This window comes from Cottoperca gobio, chromosome 19 (assembly GCF_900634415.1).
Source record: "Cottoperca gobio chromosome 19, fCotGob3.1, whole genome shotgun sequence".
NCBI classification, from domain to species: Eukaryota; Metazoa; Chordata; class Actinopteri; order Perciformes; family Bovichtidae; genus Cottoperca; species Cottoperca gobio.
The window spans coordinates 17,038,138-17,057,020 of NC_041373.1; the positions used below are offsets into that span (position 1 = coordinate 17,038,138).

The window sequence follows — 18,883 nt, forward strand, 5'->3', positions numbered from 1 at the left end:
GTACTGCAAACAACAATCTAGGTATGAACTTAGTTGAGAAACGGCATGGTAAACCTTCGTTGGAATGCCCCAGAGAGATATTATCTCACAGAGTAAAGCTTTAGTCACTGGAGCTGCAGTGGCATGTTTAGGTTGTGTAGGTGGTGGGTGAGAAGCCTTTTGTGAACCAAAAGTCATTGATTACACTTCACATTCCTCCCTTTTGACACATGGTCGAACCCATGTGTCAATCCTGCAGTGAGAAAAGACTTTTGGGCAGCAGGTAGATTACAATCTGTTTTAGACATAAACTGGAGAGCTGAGAGAGAGGAGGGGAGAGATAAGAGAGACATAAGTGTCCTTGGGGGAGGAAAGGAAATCATATCTAGAGTCAGTGAAGAAGAAGAAGAAGAAGAAGAAGAAGAAGAAGAAGAAGAAGAAGAAGAAGAAGAAGAAGAAGAAGAAGAAGAAGAAGAAGAAGAAGAAGAAGAAGAAGAAGAAGAAGAAGAAGAAGAGAAGAAGAAGAAGAAGAAGAAGAAGAAGAAGGAGAAGAAGAAGAAGAAGAAACCATAGAGGGAACTACATCAGGTTTTCTAGTTGAAGGCTGCAATTCTGCAGTGTATGTTTGAACATACAAGACTCCCCCCCCCCCGCCCCACACACACGCACACACACACTCTGAGTCCACCAGTATTAAGAGCACACAGTGATTTACAAACCTGTAGCTCGCGTCTCCTCCTGCAGTACATGTAGTCTGACACTAGATGGCGCCAGAGACTGTGCAGGAGGATGTGTGTACTTATGCGCTGCATGCTGATCACAAGGCCCGTAGGATGAACGTCTAATGTGCAGCTTTGTCTTTGTTATTATGGATCAGGGATTTAAATCTATAACAATGTAATTGTTACCTCTCATATGTTGCAACATGCTCACCTGCTGTAATCTGTATCTGTGATAACATTGGGCCGCTGATTCCAGGGAAGCTGTCAGCAGTGAGAAATGTGCGCTCCGGCAGGTGATCAAAGGCTGGTTTGCAGGATGGAGGCTGCATGGTGAGCCATCTCTGCTTTGCAATTGATGGATGAACGATGAGTGCATTTATTATTGAACACAACACACACAGCAACAATAGTTCTAATTCAAAAGATCTCTTTATTATAAAATACTGCGTACAAATATGTACTGAATGTGGGAGCACCCGGAGGAAACCCAAACTAACTGATGACTCAACCTCAAGACACCTGGGATCATGTCAGACACTTGTAACTACCAAGATATATTCACATATAACAACATATTCTAAACAACTCTGATTACAAAGCAACTCTGTTAACCTTTACAAATACAATTCATAATGCATGATGATATTCTATAAAACACAAGAACACATTGAGCCTCCTTCAGATGTTTTGAGATCGACCTACTTCTCACGTGAACCCTGAAGCTGTAGAGGCAGGTGAAGTCCACGTGTCCCCAGTTGTTGTCGATCCGTAGAATCACATGTCTGAAGACTTCTCCCTCTGGATTCTGGTGAGAGACACGAGAGAGACGTGAGTAAAGAGAGTCAGGCATTGTACCAGAGACGACAAAGAAAGGATACGACGTTAGAGAAAGAGAAGACATGTTCATGCATCTGTGTTGATGACGTGGTGTTTGCATGCATCTGGTTTTAAAAGCAGCTCCACCTCTATAACACAGTTTAACTCCTGCAGTTTGCAGCCGTTAATATGGCAGGAAGAGGTTTTATTGTCAGGAGAACAGTTAAAGATATCTACTTATTGTCCTATACAAAGCCATATATTGAGCAGTGATCTGGTAAATGCATGTTGAGGAAAGCTACACAGTGTCACTCGTGTCGTACTCACAGGCAGGTCAAAAGTCTGAAACGCTGCTCCGTCTTGATCGTACACTAGCGTTCCTAAAGAGGTTCCCTCCTCGTCTTCTGTCCTGAGTCCCTGGAGAAGAAACACAGACAGCTGTGTGAAGAACAAAGAGTGTGCAGGACATATCGAGGGTAATATGTGCGACTTACGTAGACTGAAAACTCCCTAGGTGCACTGGCGATGTGTCCGTGGATGGACTGGCTCTTTGCTATGTGGCCCAGTGTCACTTTAGTGATGGAGACGGGGCGGGAGAGGGAGATGAATCCACAACACTCGGCTTCATGAGCAACTTTCATACATGTTGTAAGTTGTTTATCCTGTACACACGACATGTACTGCACGTCTGTGTCGTATCCTGTACAGTCTGTAAAGCCCCCTGACACAATATTTGCTCCCTTGCCTCTCAGGGCTTCCACAGTAAAGACTATTAACGATGGTTTCTGACCTCACACACACGAGTGAATGAAGTTAAAGCTGTGACTCTCCCTCTCAGATGTGCTCCCAGCTCTGTCCTGACGCCCTCTGGGTCCTGATGCTGCTCTGCATCCCTGCAGCACACGCAGCAAAGTGTCCGCAGCAGTGCGTGTGTGACCAGATCCAGCTCACTGTGACCTGCGTCAACAAGAACCTGACCCAAGTTCCTCTTACTGTCGACGAGGTCTCCTGCTCACACACACACACACACACACACACACACTTCTATAGTTCCCACCTGGTTCCATCTAATGTGAAATCCCCTTTCTTCATAGATCACGGTGAAATTTGATCTTCGAGGCAACGACATCCAGGAACTTCCCACCGGGGCTTTCAAACACACCCCCTACCTGAAACACCTGACGCTGCAGCGCTGCAACATCCGGCGGGTGAAGGAGGGGGCGTTCCGCGGCCTCGGTCGCCTCGTCTTCCTCGTCTTCCTCAACCTGGCCAACAACAACATTTACATTCTCTACCAGGTCGTCACACACACGCTGCAGATCCCACAACCAAACACAAACATTGTATTTTGGCAGGAAATGAATGCATAAAAGTTTCGTTAAAATGTTCACTGAAGTGTTTAAGGTTATCTCTTTATCTTGGATTAATCCTTTAAAGTTTGTTAAGATGTTGCACTAAAGACCTTAGCAACCAAAGTGAGGAAAAAAATACGAGGAACCGCTGTAAAATGTTGGTAAATCGCAGGAAACATTTTTCTTTAATTTAGGAAATGAGATTCAGTGAAACACCCTTAAATCAGCACTCAATGCTGAGTGTCATGCTTAAGGAGAAAACTTAAGGTGTTTTGTGCAACCTGCCTGTTAAGATCCACTAAAGTGAGGCACGAGACGAGATGAATAAATCCCCATTTTAGTTATCAGGGGAGAAACTGTTCACCTAAGTATTTAAGGTTTTTCTCTTTATCTTGGATTTATACTTAAGGAATCCCTTAAAGTTAGTTAAATCGATAAAACCTTAGCAATCAAAAAAAGTCTTTGAATGCAGAAAGTGTCCAAATGTTTTTCCTTAATTTAGGAAACATTTGAAAGGATTCTGTGCAACACCCTTAAACTTAAGGTGTTTTGTGCAACCTGCCAATAAAGGAGGCACGAGACGAGATGAATAAATCCCTTTTTCTATCACTCACATGCACTTTTTAAAAGCTAGACTGAACTAGACTTTAACCTCGAGACACGTCTCATCAGTGCAGCACGGTAAACTTTTTGTCTTCCTCCGTGTTTTGCGAGTCCAGGAGTCCTTGGACGGCCTGTCCTCGCTGAAGCAGCTCATGATCGACCGTAATCGCGTGGAAGAGATCCAGCCGGGAGCTTTCTCTCAGCTCGGCTTCCTCAACCTGCTCTCCCTCACACACAACCAGCTGGTCTACATCCCCAACATGGCCTTCCAGGTAGCGAAATACATATATTTATAGGATATATATCCTCTCTAAGTGTTTGTATTTCACTATTCCTGCATTTTATTATTGCGGAGTTCTATTGTATGTTGCATTGTTGGAGAAGCTTGGGATTTAAAATGTGCCTTTGAATCTAGAATGTGAAAAGGTGCTTTAGAGAAATGCAGCCGACCGCTTCTTGTCCCTCCAGGGTTTGCAGAACATCAAATGGCTTCGTCTTAGTCACAACTCTCTGAACTACCTGGACACCGAAGCCCTCGCCGGTCTGTTCACGCTCACACGTCTCAGTCTGGACCACAACGAGCTGCAGTTCTTCCCCTCTGAGACCATGACCCGGTACGTTATGCTGCAGAATGACACTATCTGAAGGCAGCGGTGGAGGAAGTATCCTTTACTTGAGTAAAAGTACTAACACCACACTGTAGAAATACTCTGTTACATTCAAAATGTACATAAAGTGTTAAACTTAAAAGTTCCCAATGCAGCAAAATCTAAAATACATCTCGGTATCCAAACTGCCGGAGGTGACCCGTCTTGATCTGAGCTACAACCCGATGACTTACGTCGGAGAGGATGTGGTGTCCATGGCCAAATTGACCCACCTCTTCATGGACCACATGTCCCTGCAGGACATGGACAACACGGCTGTTTCCAAATGCCCCAACCTCATCCACCTGGACATCAGCTACAACCAGCTGCGTGTCGTCCAGCCTCTCTCTGAAGGGAATCCCAAGCTGGCACGCCTCAACCCGGCGGGGAACCCCGTCTACTGCAACTGCTACCTGCGTCCACTCAGGTATCGCCGACATCTGTGGATGACTTCTACGCCACAGAGCTTTAAGTCCGTCAACCAAAAGCTACTAATCCTCTTTTTTTCTTTGCACCTCACTTCAGGGAGTGGTCGATCCGGAACAAGCTGAAGCTGCTGGGCACATGTGGAGGACCGGCCCATCTGTCGGGGGAGAACCTGGAGGCCGTTTACCCATCTGACCTGCACTGTCAGAGCCAGGAGGCCATGCTGAAGGCTGAATTCGAGGAGGCAACCAGGGTCACAACACCACCCACGCAAGAACCAGCGAACAAGGTCAAGTGTCCGGCCAACTGTGTCTGCGAGGTGAGCGTTGGAGTGTACTCAGTTCTTGGTTTATCTCGCTGCACAGCATTCTTGCTCTTTGAACTGTCACAAAAACGTGACACAAAAGGAGTATTGAGAAAGTTATTGATATTGTTTCATGTCAGGCTGAGACGCACCATTCCTCGTGCGAAAACCGCGCTCACACCAAAGTTTCTCGGGGTTTCTCTCCAAACACACGACTCCTCGACCTGCGTGGAAACCACTTCCACTACATCCCGAGCAACAGCTTCCCTGGCGTCGCCCAGGTCGTGTCCCTGCATCTGCAGCGCTGCAAGATCGTGGAGGTGGAGGGCGGGGCCTTCAGTGGCATGAAGGGACTGATCTACCTGTACCTGTCGGAGAACGACCTCTCTTCCCTCAGCCCTGACGCCTTTAAAGGTCTTTGAAATGCCTAATGAAATTGCACAGGAGTAAAAATACACAATCAATCTACATATCAACACTAGAAAGATCTATATCTATATAATACATGATATAAATGATAAGGAAATAACTTAATCAATTATTTATTCTGACTTGAATTGAATTTCTAAATGTAAATCCACAGGCCTCCCTCAGCTGACTTACCTCCACCTGGAGAAGAATCGCTTCACCGGTTTCCCCAAAGGAGCCTTTAAACTGGTTCCAAGCCTGCTGGCGCTCCACCTGGAGAACAACTCCATCCCCAAGCTGGAGCCAGACATGCTGAGCGAAGCCGAGGGCCTCCGAGCGCTCTACCTCACCGGGAACGCCATCGAGCACGTGTCGCCCAGAGCGCTGGACCACGCCGGTGACCTCGACACGCTGCACCTGGGCGGAAACAAACTGAAGGAGGTGCCCACTGAAGCGTTGAGCAAGGCGGGGAACCTCCGAGACCTGAGGCTGTCTGGGAATTCAATTCGCTGGGTCGGGCCAAATGCTTTCCGACCGCTGGAGAGGTCCCTGAAGGAGCTGTACCTGGACAACATGGGGCTGGAGACGGTGGGCCGGCTCTACCTTCACTAACGGCAGTACAGCGGCGTATTAACAGAAATAATAATAATGACAGAACCGGGGGAGGGGGTGAAGAATGCAATGTCTTTACAAAAATAACTTTTTTTTTTCTTGTATATTTTTTTTCTTTTAAAATTTTAACATTTGTGAGTTATTTTCTCATAAATGTACGACTTTAATCTCAATTAATATTTTGGGGGTTTTTTCTCGTAAAAAAACAAACATTTACCACTTTAATCTCGAGTTCTCTTTCTCGTAAACTTTGACTTTAATCTTGTAAATTTGTGAGGTTTTTTTTATCTTGTAAATTCAAAACTTTATTTATTTACCCCCCCTCACAATGGCCCTAATACGCCATCGTAGCAACAAATCCTTAAAAACAATTCTGCTCTGTTTTCCTCCAGATGTCTCAGAACTCCCTGGCAGGTCTCGGTGCAGCGCTGAGGAGTCTCTTCCTGGAGGGCAACCAGCTGGAGGAGGTGCCGAACCTCCAGCCTCTCACTTCTCTGGAGGTCATCAACCTGGCCGACAACCCTCTGATGTGTGACTGCCCTCTGCTGCCACTACGCATGTAAGACGACTGCAGTGAGCAACAGGAGTCTTCAGCTCCTTAAAGCAGGACGAAGCATGTTCTGCATTACTATCTTTACAAAGACACGATGAGTTTACAATCATAGTGAACTTGATTTTACTCCCTGGTTATATTTGAGCTACTCATTTGGCATGTTTATTAAAACACTTACAGGTGGATCGAGAAAGTCAACCTGAAGGTACGAGCCACCTGTGCCAATCCCCCGGAGCTGAGGGGTCGCAGGGTGAAGGACGTCCACGTCTTCAGGGCGTGTCCCGGGGGGGAGAGCCTCCCTTCCCCGCCAACCGTCACCCCAAAGCCCGCCAAGGCGCCCAAGGCAACCAAACCCAAACCGATGCACCTCAACGGCATCCGGCAGGTCAAGATGCTCAAGGTGAAATCTAAACTTCGCAAAGGTTCGAACACAAAACCGGCTGCAGCCAAGAAAACCAGGGAGAGACGCAGCACGGCCTGAGCCGCCTTTTGTACGACGTTTTTAAAAGACAACCATGGACTCAAATCTTCTAGAAATGTAACCTGTCGACACGGTTTCACATCAGTTCTCCATATACAACATAAACATGTAATAACTTCTGCAATAATCTGCTGCATTGTTTAATGAACAGTTTAAAGGCAGTTTGTACTAAAGTATTGTACATACTGCAGTGGTTAATAATATAATATAATAATACATGCATTATGGAATAACCAACCAACATGTCTTCATCTCTACATGTTATATTTCTGAGCAAGACTTTATGGAGACAATGAAAGAATCTACTGAACTAATTGTATATTTTAAAATTAATTGAATGTAATAAAACATTTGTGTTATGAATGAAGACATCCATTCATGCAACTCCCACCTGTAATAATCACAATTGTTTATAACAAACGCGGCAGATTATAACAAAATGTGAGCGTTATTATACGTGAAGTGTAAATGTTTTACATGTTGTATAATGTGTCTCCTGCTTCACATCCACAGCAGCTCTGAAGAAAGTTTTATCTCCTTGAAGGAGGAACATGAAGTTAATGTCACTTTCTTTAGTTACTTGCTCAAATATTCTACAATCTTTGTCTTTATGTTAGTTATCATTAACCACTATACTCTGAATGTACTCAACTAGAAACATTGGAATCAGGAAGTTGAGGTTTGTTTTTAATCAATTATTTCATATTTACAAAAAAACAACACGTCTGGATATAAAACAGGAAAGAAAATAAAAACATTACAACAAACATTTGTTTACTTTGTCAACACAGAATGACCTTCAGGGTCATATTTACAGGTGTGTTACACTCACAACTAATTAATTATGCATAAATGTCACCGTGTAGTGGAATTTATGAAGAAGGAGGAGAAGGAGAAGGAGAAGAAGAAGAAGAAGAAGAAGGAGAAGAAGGAGAAGAAGAAGGAGAAGAAGAAGGAGAAGAAGAGAGAAGAAGGAGAAGAAGAAGAGAAGAAGAAGAAGGAGAAGAAGGAGAAGAAGAAGAAGAAGGAGAAGAACAAGAACAAGAACAACAAGAACAACAAACATTAAAACATTTCTTTATTTAATATCGTGGGGGCCTGGGAGACAGCTTTTGCTCTGCTCTGCTGGTGCCCTGTGACACAGAGTCCATACATTTCTCATTTCTAATTTAAAGTTTGTGGGATTCCATAATGACGGAATGTGTGTCTCCTGATTCAACCCAAACTGTAAGAACCTGTCCATCAACCACTAGATTGGTTTGGGGTAAAATCTTAAATGGTTCAGCTGAATACTTTGTGTATGTGCCAACCTGATGTGTTGCTTTGTCAGCTTCTACAAAACTAAACAATGGCACTAAGGATTGTCTGATGTTGTTCATGTGTGAGTGTCAGAGTGTGTGGTTAGTTGAGCAAGCTGTTCTTCATTGCATGAGCGTGTGTGTGTGTTTAGTTTACTTCCCTTTTCCTGTGTCTCTGAAGTCAGGTGTCTCCCTCCCCCTCCACATGCCTCCCCTGTTGTAGCCAGGCCCTCCTCCATGTTGCTGCCGTTGCTGCTTCTGTTCATAGCCATGTCTTTTACGGCCTGTATCCTGGTGAACTCTGTTATCGTTTGTTTGTCCTGCCCTAGAGCCGGGGTTGTGACACAGGTTATTAAGTGTTTACAACTCTCTGCACCATACTTGACCTCCATAAAAAACTCAAGTGGGCTCTCGACTTCTCTGGTCGATACTTTACTTCCCTTTGTCCCCATTTTACAAAGTAAGTTAAAACACAATCGTCACTGTGAGTCCCAGATTTCGTTTATGGTAAAATCCAGATAAAACCGTTATTAAACACGCTGGTTTAACCTTTTCAGTCGAAGGCAATATCTGACTACTAGTCTTCTCTGCTGAGACTAGTATGTCAGCTATCCCTTAGGCCAGTGGTCTTCACTATGTTTACGTGAGAGCCACATTGAGAGGACAAAGTCAACAGGAGAGCCACTTTTACCACAAAGTATGAAAAGCTACATCCAGTCATAAAAAGCACGTCTGTTTATTAATCTGTCATCCAGCCAGAACATACAAAATGCAATGCAGCCAATACATTCATTAAAAGCAGGATTACCTTAATACTGGGATGATGTTGTCAAACTCTGCAAACAATATTTCTGCTGAAGCCACAAAGCAGTTTCACAATGTTTGAGTCTGAGAAGGTTCTTTGCCCGAGCCAAACTCCATGCGATCTCAAAGGATGCCTCAGTGAATCGTTCAGCTGTATTAGTCGTCCTGTGTTTGAGCCTTTGTTGTCCAGAAACAGAAGAAAGCTGCTCTATTGTTTAAAACTCATTTCTCTTCCAGGTGCGTAAGTTTCGTTGAATTTTGGATGCGTCGTTTGGAGATGCGGCTCCAGATGGACTTCTCTTGGAACCAGAGCGGGTTTGTTTGCACATTAAGCACAAAGGGTTCGACTCGTGGAGGACAAATACAAACTCCTCTGTCCACTTGTCTTGAATGTTCCTTTACTCGTCTTGTGTGGCTCGTACCTTTCTTTTTCTTTTTTAACGGGAGCAGCTGTTGTCTGTCCACAAACCACATCTCCAGCATCTTCCTCTCGACTCCACTGTGGTTTGATGCTCCAAAGACAAATCTTAATGTTCCTCGTGTGTCACACCCCTCTGTCCTTAGAACCTCTGTCCTCAGACCCTCTGTCCTCAGACCCTCTGTCTTTAGACCCTCTGTCCTTTGACCCTCTGTCTTTAGACCCTCTGTCCTCAGACCCTCTGTCTTTAGACCCTCTGTCTTTAGACCCTCTGTCCTTTGACCCTCTGTCTTTAGACCCTCTGTCCTCAGACCCTCTGTCTTTAGACCCTCTGTCCTTTGACCCTCTGTCTTTAGACCCTCTGTCCTCAGACCCTCTGTCTTTAGACCCTCTGTCTTTAGACCCTCTGTCCTTAGACCCTCTGTCCTTACACCCTCTGTCCTTAGACCCTCTGTCCTCAGACCCTCTGTCCTTAGACCCTCTGTCCTTAGACCCTCTGTCCTTAGACCCTCTGTCCTCAGACCCTCTGTTCTTAGACCCTCTGTCCTCAGACCCTCTGTCCTCAGACCCTCTGTCCTTAGACCCTCTGTCCTCAGACCCTCTGTCCTTAGACCCTCTGTCCTCAGACCCTCTGTCTTTAGACGCTCTGTCCTTAGACCCTCTGTCCTTAGACCCTCTGTCCTTACACCCTCTGTCCTTAGACCCTCTGTCCTTACACCCTCTGTCCTCAGACCCTCTGTCCTCAGACCCTCTGTCCTTAGACCCTCTGTCCTTAGACCCTCTGTCCTCAGACCCTCTGTCCTTAGACCCTCTGTCCTTAGACCCTCTGTCCTCAGACCCTCTGTCCTTAGACCCTCTGTCCTTAGACCCTCGCATCGCACAAAGAGAAACTTCCTAAAAGAAACCCCATAATTAAAGGGGAACATATAAGAATATAATATCATACATAGTAATGCGTATGGTACTTTAATCAAGGTATAAAAGTACACAAATATACATACATAGTAAAGTGTACGTCACATGGATCAAGATATAAAAGTACAGCAACATACATGGTGATGTGTTCAGTACATAAATCAAAGTATTAAAGTGCAGTGTGCATCTAAGACTGAGCAAGTGACACTAAGATGATAAATTCATGTTTCCACAATAGCGTTAACCCCTTTCCACACAAAAAGGAGCACGAGACGTGAATGCCACTATTTCAGCCACTGATTCACACAATAAAGCTGCTGATGAAACGCAGGAGGAGTTGCCAACAGGTAAGGGACAAGGTCAAAGTACAAAGTCGAACTGACAGACGCCATTTTCTCCTCGACAGAGCCGCAGCAGCAGAACAGGGTGAGTGTTAACAGCAGCTCTGCTGGGGTTTTACACATTCATTCTTTAGTGTGTCCTGCTGTGTGTCTCTAACAAGCAGAGTCCTGGAGTCCAATGTGATGAAATGTTTGTGAGCATCATCGCTACATGTCACACAGCAGCACAGTCCAGATGGAGAGCAGCCTCACAACCCGTCACCCTCCGGATCAATGCTTGTTCTTTCTCCAACCAGTCAACACTAAACTTCTTCTTCTTGCTTTTTACCTTCTAAAAGTTCAAATTAACTTTGTGTCCGTTTCGGGGCGGAACTCCCGGAAGTAGTTTCAAAATAAAAGCCGATATGATAAGACAGTTCTGAGTGAGTTGAGCTTTATTTAATATTTATAGTTTATTAATATGATAAGTCAAGCATGGAACATATTCTCAGCTGAGAGACGTTCCTGTTTTGCGGCCTCTCTCCCCCCTGCTCCGCAGAAAAACGTCCCGCCTCTCAGTTACATCAGTTTTTATATCGCTTTCCGGTCTTTGACGTCTGACGTCATCACGTCACATCATACGGGGTATTCGAACGACTCTGCCAGGGGGGCGCGCTCATATTATGCATTCACAATATCCCAATTATCCCTGATATGATGAGACAGTTATGAGTGAGTTGAGCTTTATTTAATATATATAGTACCTAACATTTCTTCACATTATCTATGTAAATACGTGTTTCAGTTATTACACAAGATAATACATTTATTAGTTAATTATATCACAATATAAACAACACAAGCACAAACTACTTTATCATTTAGTAGAAATACATTTATTTTCAGTTATTTCTCCGTTTACTTTGATCACGGATACAATTCAATCCAGAGAGTCGGAGAGTCTGTCTGTCAGCAAGGAACACTTTTTACATTTACACTTTTATTTCTGCTCATTTCCGTTCAGTCACGTGAGGCTGATGATTCCTGAGCTTCTGCTTTGATAGGAGTTATATATTCTCTACTTTACCTGAAGCATTTAGCCTCATCAATCATCTCCAGCGTTCAAAAGACACCACCATCATAATCTGGTTATTAAATAATGGATCCACAATCAGAATATCAATAAGTACTTTTACTGAAGTACTGCACTTGAGTAAATCTCCTTTATACTTGTACTGCACTACATCTCAGAGGGAAACATTGTTCTGGTCTCAGTTCTTCCTGTCAGTTAAACATGTATCTCCAGATGATGTTTGTGATGAACTGAAGGATGAAGTTTCCTTTAGGAGAAGATTCTTCTGCTTCAGATAAATAATACTTTATACTGTGTGTGTGTGTGTGTGTGTGTGTGTGTGTGTGTGTGTGTGTGTGTGTGTGTGTGTGTGTGTGTGTGTGTGTGTGTGTGTGTATACAGTAACTCTCAGACTGGAGAAGATGAATGATTTAACAGATGAGGAGGAGGACGGCTCAGTGTCTGCAGTCCCCAGCTGTCTGTCTCTGAAGAGTGACTGGTCTATGGACATACCTCCAGACTTCAGTAATGAACCTGGACCCTCAGACACAAAGTAAGAGTCTGTTTCTTCTGTAAACTGACCTGAAGAGGATTCAGTTTTTATGTTCTCTTATAATCTACTGTTGTATGATAACATAAGCCCAGTAGAGTACAGTAAAGAAACACAGTAGACAACTGGGACTAAACTGTTATCATGTTGGAGACATAGGTTGTACCAATCAGTGAACATCAGCCAGCACTATTGTGATGTGTTATAAAGAACGTGTTCATCTCCACAGAAAGAAGAGCAAAACTCCTGTTTCTGTGGAGGAGCAGCGGTCCATGCTGTGCTTTGTGTCAGGACGTCCTGAAGGATCCAGTCTCTACCAGCTGGGGACACTGGTTCTTCAGACAGGCATCGCCTCATACTGGGACCAGTCTGCTTCATCAGGAGACTCCCCCTGTCCCCAGTGTGGAAAAAGATCCAGAACAAGACTGCAGACAGCCAGTCAGACCAGCTGTGCACACAGTAAGACTGTACATCTGTCTGCTGCTGTCTTCATGTCTGAAAACAGGATTCTTCCTGCTTCATTTGTTTGTACAGCACATTATGATCTGTTATATATATTTATTAATCTCACATGTGTCTTCTCTTTCAGCAGATAGAGGTCTGCAGGAGGTTTTAGATGAACATAGGATCAGTCTGAAGAGGAGATGTGAACGTGTGACTGAAGGAAGTGAAGAAACAGTGAGTAAAACCCTCCTCAACAGGATCTACACTGAGCTCTACATCACAGAGGGACTGAGTGAAGAGGTTAATACTCAACATGAGGTGAAGCAGCTTGAGACAGCTTCCAAGAAAAAGATCCTCCGTGACGCTCCAATCAAGTGCCACGACATCTTTAAAGCCTCACCTGACCAACAGGTACACATCAGAGTCGCTCTGACGGTCGGCGTCGCTGGCGTTGGAAAAACCTTCTCAGTGCAGAAGTTCACTCTGGACTGGGCAGAGGGTTTGGAAAACCAAGATGTCAGTCTGGTGATTCCGCTTTCCTTCAGGGAGCTGAACTTGATCAAAGCTGAGCAGTACAGTCTTCTCAGGCTGCTCCATGTTTTCCATCCAACCTTACAGAAGGTCACAGCAGAGACGCTCGCTGTCTGTAACGTTTTGTTCATCTTTGACGGCCTGGATGAAAGCAGACCTTCACTGGATTTCCACAACAATGAGGTTGTGTCTGATGTCACACAGCAGTCATCAGTCAACGTGCTGTTGACAAACCTCATCAGCGGGAATCTGCTTCCCTCGGCTCTCGTCTGGATAACTTCCCGACCTGCGGCAACCAATCAGATCCCTCCTGCACGTGTGGACAGGGTAACAGAAGTACGAGGCTTCACTGACGTCCAGAAGGAGGAGTACTTCAGGAGGAGATTCAGTGATGAAGAACGGTCCGGCAGAATCATCTCTCACATCAAGACATCCAGGAGCCTCCACATCATGTGTCTGATCCCCGTCTTCTGCTGGATCACTGCTACAGTTCTGGACCACATGTTGACTACAGACCAGAGAGGAGAGCTGCCCCAGACCCTCACTGACATGTACTCACACTTCCTGCTGGTTCAGACCAAGAGGAAGAAGCAGAAGTATGATGAGGGACATGAGACGAGTCCACAGGAGCTGACGAAGGCTGACGGGAAACTTCTTCTGAAGCTGGGGAGGCTGGCGTTTGAACATCTGGAGAAAGGAAACATCATGTTCTACCAAGAAGACCTGGAGCAGTGTGGTCTTGATGCCACGGAGGCCTTGGTGTACTCAGGAGTTTGTACAGAGATCTTCAAAAGAGAGAGTGTGATCTTCCAGAAAACAGTCTACTGCTTTGTTCATCTGAGCATTCAGGAGTTTCTGGCTGCAGTCTACCTGTTCCACTGTTACAGCAACAGGAACACAGAGGTACTGAAGAACTTCCTGGGGAAATACTGGGAGAATGACTCATCCCTGGATGTCTTCCTGTCTGAAGCCATGAAGAAATCCCTCACAAGTAAGAATGGCCACCTGGACCTGTTTGTCCGCTTTCTCCACGGCCTCTCTCTGGAGTCCAACCAGAGACTCTTAGGAGGCCTGCTGGGTCAGACAGACAACAGTCCACAAATGATCCAGAGAGCCATCAACACCCTGAAGAAGATGAGGAGTGAAGATACCTCTGCTGACAGAAGCATCAACATCTTCCACTGTCTGACAGAGATGAAGGACCACTCAGTACATCAGGAGATCCAAGAGTTCCTGCAGTCAGAGAACAGATCAGAGAAGGAACTCTCTGAGATCCAGCTGCTCAGCTCTGGCTCACATGCTGCAGATGTCAGAGGAGGTTCTGGATGAGTTGGACCTGACGAAGTACAACACGTCACAGGAGGGACGACGGAGACTGATTCCAGCTGTGAGGAACTGCAGAAAGGCTTTGTAAGTCCAGATGTGATTAACTTTATAAATCAGAGTAGATTAGAAGTTTAGTTCTTCAAATATACACGAGAAAATTCATTTTATTGAATAAATATATCCACTTTTTACTTCATTATTTAGTTTCAGATGTTCTTGAGCTGTTTCAAACGCTGTGAGAGCAAAACAAGTGTTTTCAGCTTCTATCTGTGAAGTTCATGAACACATTTCTATTTATTTGTAATAATTGTTACACTTGACAGTTTCTTCCTCTCATTACATTCCTTTGGGGGATGGAGGCGACATGCAGACCTTGTCAAACTAAAGACTTTAGAGGTGCTCGAGGTTTCATCACATTTTACAGTTCTGAGTGAATGCAGAGAAGTTGTTGTTACATTCTAGCAGTTTCTTCATCATTACATCAGACACACAGGTAATACCTGAGTCTTTATATTAACATTTATTTCTGTACATCTCTGATACTTTCAATGATTTGTTTCCTTTCTGTTGCGTTTGTCAACAGTCAGTGACAGCAGAAGGTAGCTAGCAGAGACAGACCTAGGATCAGATCACACTGACACACTGTGGACATTATGGAAGCCTCAATGTAACTGCAGCACTACTCTCTCCCTTCATCTGCAACATTAAACACATATTACAAGTCTGCAGGTGATAAGTGATGAGAGTTATTGTTTCATGTCAAACACAGTGAGATCAGATGAACCACTGATGTCACAGCGGCTTGTCCTGCCTCGTGTTCTGAAGATGCCAGAGCAGAGACAGGGGAGTTCAGACGCAGTTACAACACACAAAGAATTCCTTACGCCGTTTATAATCCAACAACACTAAAGAACATCTAAATATAACTGGGAAACTGCAGATGTGTGTAAGAATCACTTTAGATTACCTGCTCATGAATCCATCGTGCTCTTTGCTGCCGTCCTCGCCCCGGATTCCATTTGTAACTTCTCCCCCTTTCATGTAGGCCTCAATCTTTCTAATAGAGGTTCAGTATCCTGTGGGCATCTCCCGAGTATCCTGGGGGGGGGGGGACAATGCATATATTAAACTCAATAAAGATATTAAAATGTCTAACAGCAAATGTTTTGTCATCAAATGCATGAAATAAATGAATGTTTCCTCTTTCATAATAACACATTTTGTAATATATGTGTCCTGACAGACTTCATGGATGTACATCTCAGAGACTGATTGTGAAGTCGTGGCCTCAGCTCTGAAGTCCAACCCCTCCCACCTGAGAGAGCTGCACCTGGATATAATATCACTGAAGGATTCAGCAGTGAAGCTGCTGTGTGCTGGACTGCAGAGTCCAAACTGTAGACTGGAGACGCTGAGGTCAGTTCACTGACTGTAGCTCGTGTAGTAAATATAATTGGCACAATTTGCAGACAGGTGAAGACGTTGTAATTATTATTATTGTCTTCTTTATTTTTCAAATGTCTGAATATTGTGGAGAATGACGTAAAGTAGAGAAAGTAAATGTTTGACGGGACAGTTGTTGAGCTTCCACAGACTCACATTGTGCTCCATGAGTCAGTGAAGAAGATGTCAGTACTGAGGTGTGTGAGAGATATGAAGGAGGTTGTTAAACATCTGATGACAGAGAGAAACAGGCTGCAGAGACTTTGAGCTTTGATTACCAACACATTTGTATCATTGCTGACAGTGACCTCTAAACTTCTTCAGCTCTGAACAGATTATTAAACCTTAATAATAATAATAATAATAATAATAATAATAATAATAAGCTTTATTTGTAGAGCACCTTTCATACAAGAACTACAGCCCAAAGTGCTTCACAGCAGAAACATCAAACTTAGTAGAAGATGAGACAGAGCATTTACAGCACAATAATCACAGTGTTGATGTAAATGAGTGTGAAGTCAATTAAAATAATATAAATAACAGAATTAAAATAGTATAAATAACACTGGAGATCATGCCTAGTATCTGTATCTGTGCCGTACTTAACGACCTCCTGAAACCACGTTCATCACCATTCTTGTAGATGTTTGAAAGGATCAGAGCCACATGTTGAAAGCATGAGATCCACAATGGGCCCCTGTGGCCCTTCAGCTGGTTTACTCCCTTTGCTACACATTCTTCAGAGTCTTCCCGTTTCATAAACAAACCCCACTTTGTTAAGTTTTATGAAATCTATCGGTTAAAGACAGTTTTTCTCCAACAATATTCTTTAATCTTTCACTTTTCCACTAATTGTGTAAAGAACATGAAACACATTTATCAGAGGAGCTTCCTCTTGTTCCCGTGGTAACACCGTCTGTCTGATCTCAGGCTTTTCAAAAATACACACCTTTACACATTCAATGTTCCACCTTGAACTAACTCAAGCAGCAACATTGTTTTCTAAAGTTACATCATGTTTTCTTTATTCAGATTGAGGGTCTACAGGCTGTCAGAGATCAGCTGGGCTTCTCTGTTCTCAGCTCTGAAGTCCAACCCCCCCCTCCTGAGAGAAGCTGGAGCTGTGGAACATCAAGCCTGCAGGATTCATCAGTGAAGCTGCTGTGTGACCTTCTGGAGAGTCCAGACTGCAGACTGGAGACTCTCAGGTCAGTTCACTGACTCTCTGGTACTACTGTAGATCCAACATGTTTAATGAATTATTGAACATAATTTATGTTCATAAATAATTTACATCATAAAGTCGTAACTTTCCTTTTGTTCATATTTTGACTTTTCTTGCACTAAATTGAGTGTGCAGTCACAGAAGACGAGTGTTTGTTAAAGCAGCTGTAGCAAATGTCCACTGTTAGTTATTAAAGTACATTTATGTTCACGTGTGGTAAACGCTCACATCTGTATACAGAAGGTCATCTGAACTAATATTAGTGTACACTGATGAAGTTTACTTTCTCAAGCACAAAGAATTCTTTGTTTCCATTCATTTCAATGTGTTTCCACAGATAATAAAGTAGAAGCTGATGTTATGATGAGCACAATAACAGAATGACAGCGTCACTCCAATTCATGGATTAGGACGTAGTAATGTTGAGCCACACATTTAAACCTGAACACATCTGATTGGATTATAAATGGATTTGTATCCACATCATGTTTTCTTTATTCAGATTGAAGGACTGCAGTCTGTCAGAGATCAGCTGTGCTTCTCTGGTCTTCAGCTCTGAAGTCCAACCCCTCCCCTCCTGAGAGAGCTGGACCTGAGGGACACCGAGCTGCAGGATTCATCAGAGAAGCTGCTGCGTGACCTTCTGAAGAGTCCAGACTGCAGACTGGAGACTCTCAGGTCAGTCAGGGTCCGACTCAGTCTCTGCTGGTTCAGCAGTATTGTACTAACAGGGGGGTTAATGTGTTACTCACGTTGGGGAATCCCCCAGTTCTACCTTCCACTTGTAGCCTAGCTTAGCAGAACTAATCAGTGATTTCACTCATTGCCTGCAGGTTCTCCTGTTCTTTCATCTCGTGTTTCTTTTCTTTCATTCTTCCACTAACAATAAAACACAAGCTGACAATGCAAAGCCAAGCAACATGTTACAAGTTGTAACTTTGGAACTTGTGATTTCACAGAAGAGTGAGACAGGTAGTGTGTTTGGTTTTTGGATCCAGACTAAAGACGAGTTACTTCCTGTAATGCAGGCTCAGAGCTGTCTGCAGTCAGTTGTAGTGTTTGCACAGAAGATATGATGCCATGTAAAGCGTTCCATCAGTCGGCTCGTGTCAGGACTCTGAAGCGGGCTGACTCTAACAACAAACTGTTATTTAAACCTGAGACATAACTTTTGGGATTGTGTTCCTACAGGATCGATGACGAGTTGATCACAGCTGAGAAACACACAACATGTGAGTATTGCAGCATATCCTCCATTCATCCAGATATTACATGAACATCTGATCTTAAAATGAGATGCCCTCATCGTACACAAACTACTTTCAATTGTGTTTCTGTTTGATATATAAAATATATATTCTATTTCTAAAATATTCCAGAATGTTGTCTGCTAATGTTTCTCAGCTTCATTCAAGTTTTCATTGAGTTCTTTCTCTTGTTGTCCTTCAGAGGACTCCATCAAACTGGATGTGTGAACAAACCTGCCCGAGGAAGACAGCAAGGTGAAAGAGGAGCAGCTGCACAGTGTGAAGTATATTTATGGAGCTTCACCACAGAATCAAATGTAGTTATTGGTAATTGTTTGCCTGGGACCGACCTGCAGGCTCAGCTTGTATTAGCTCAGATCAACT

At 43.9% G+C, this 18,883-nt stretch overlaps 2 protein-coding genes across 2 annotated transcripts; both read left to right on the forward strand.

Moving 5' to 3' along the window:
• The first annotated feature begins 2,242 nt into the window (after positions 1 to 2,242).
• Positions 2,243 to 7,638, forward strand: LOC115024350 (chondroadherin-like protein). Its single transcript, XM_029455829.1, has 10 exons — positions 2,243 to 2,520; positions 2,612 to 2,815; positions 3,589 to 3,744; positions 3,941 to 4,086; positions 4,265 to 4,546; positions 4,645 to 4,864; positions 4,990 to 5,263; positions 5,433 to 5,845; positions 6,262 to 6,428; positions 6,603 to 7,638. The coding sequence occupies exons 1-10, from the start codon at positions 2,356 to 2,358 to the stop codon at positions 6,901 to 6,903; spliced, it is 2,328 nt and encodes a 775-aa protein (XP_029311689.1). The 5' UTR covers positions 2,243 to 2,355; the 3' UTR covers positions 6,904 to 7,638.
• A 4,496-nt stretch (positions 7,639 to 12,134) lies between these two features.
• Positions 12,135 to 14,669, forward strand: LOC115024352 (protein NLRC3-like). Its single transcript, XM_029455831.1, is given in 4 exon segments — positions 12,135 to 12,283; positions 12,510 to 12,739; positions 12,870 to 14,527; positions 14,529 to 14,669. Coding segments are annotated over 4 exon segments (2,160 nt in total). The 5' UTR covers positions 12,135 to 12,152.
• Positions 14,670 to 18,883: the final 4,214 nt, after the last annotated feature.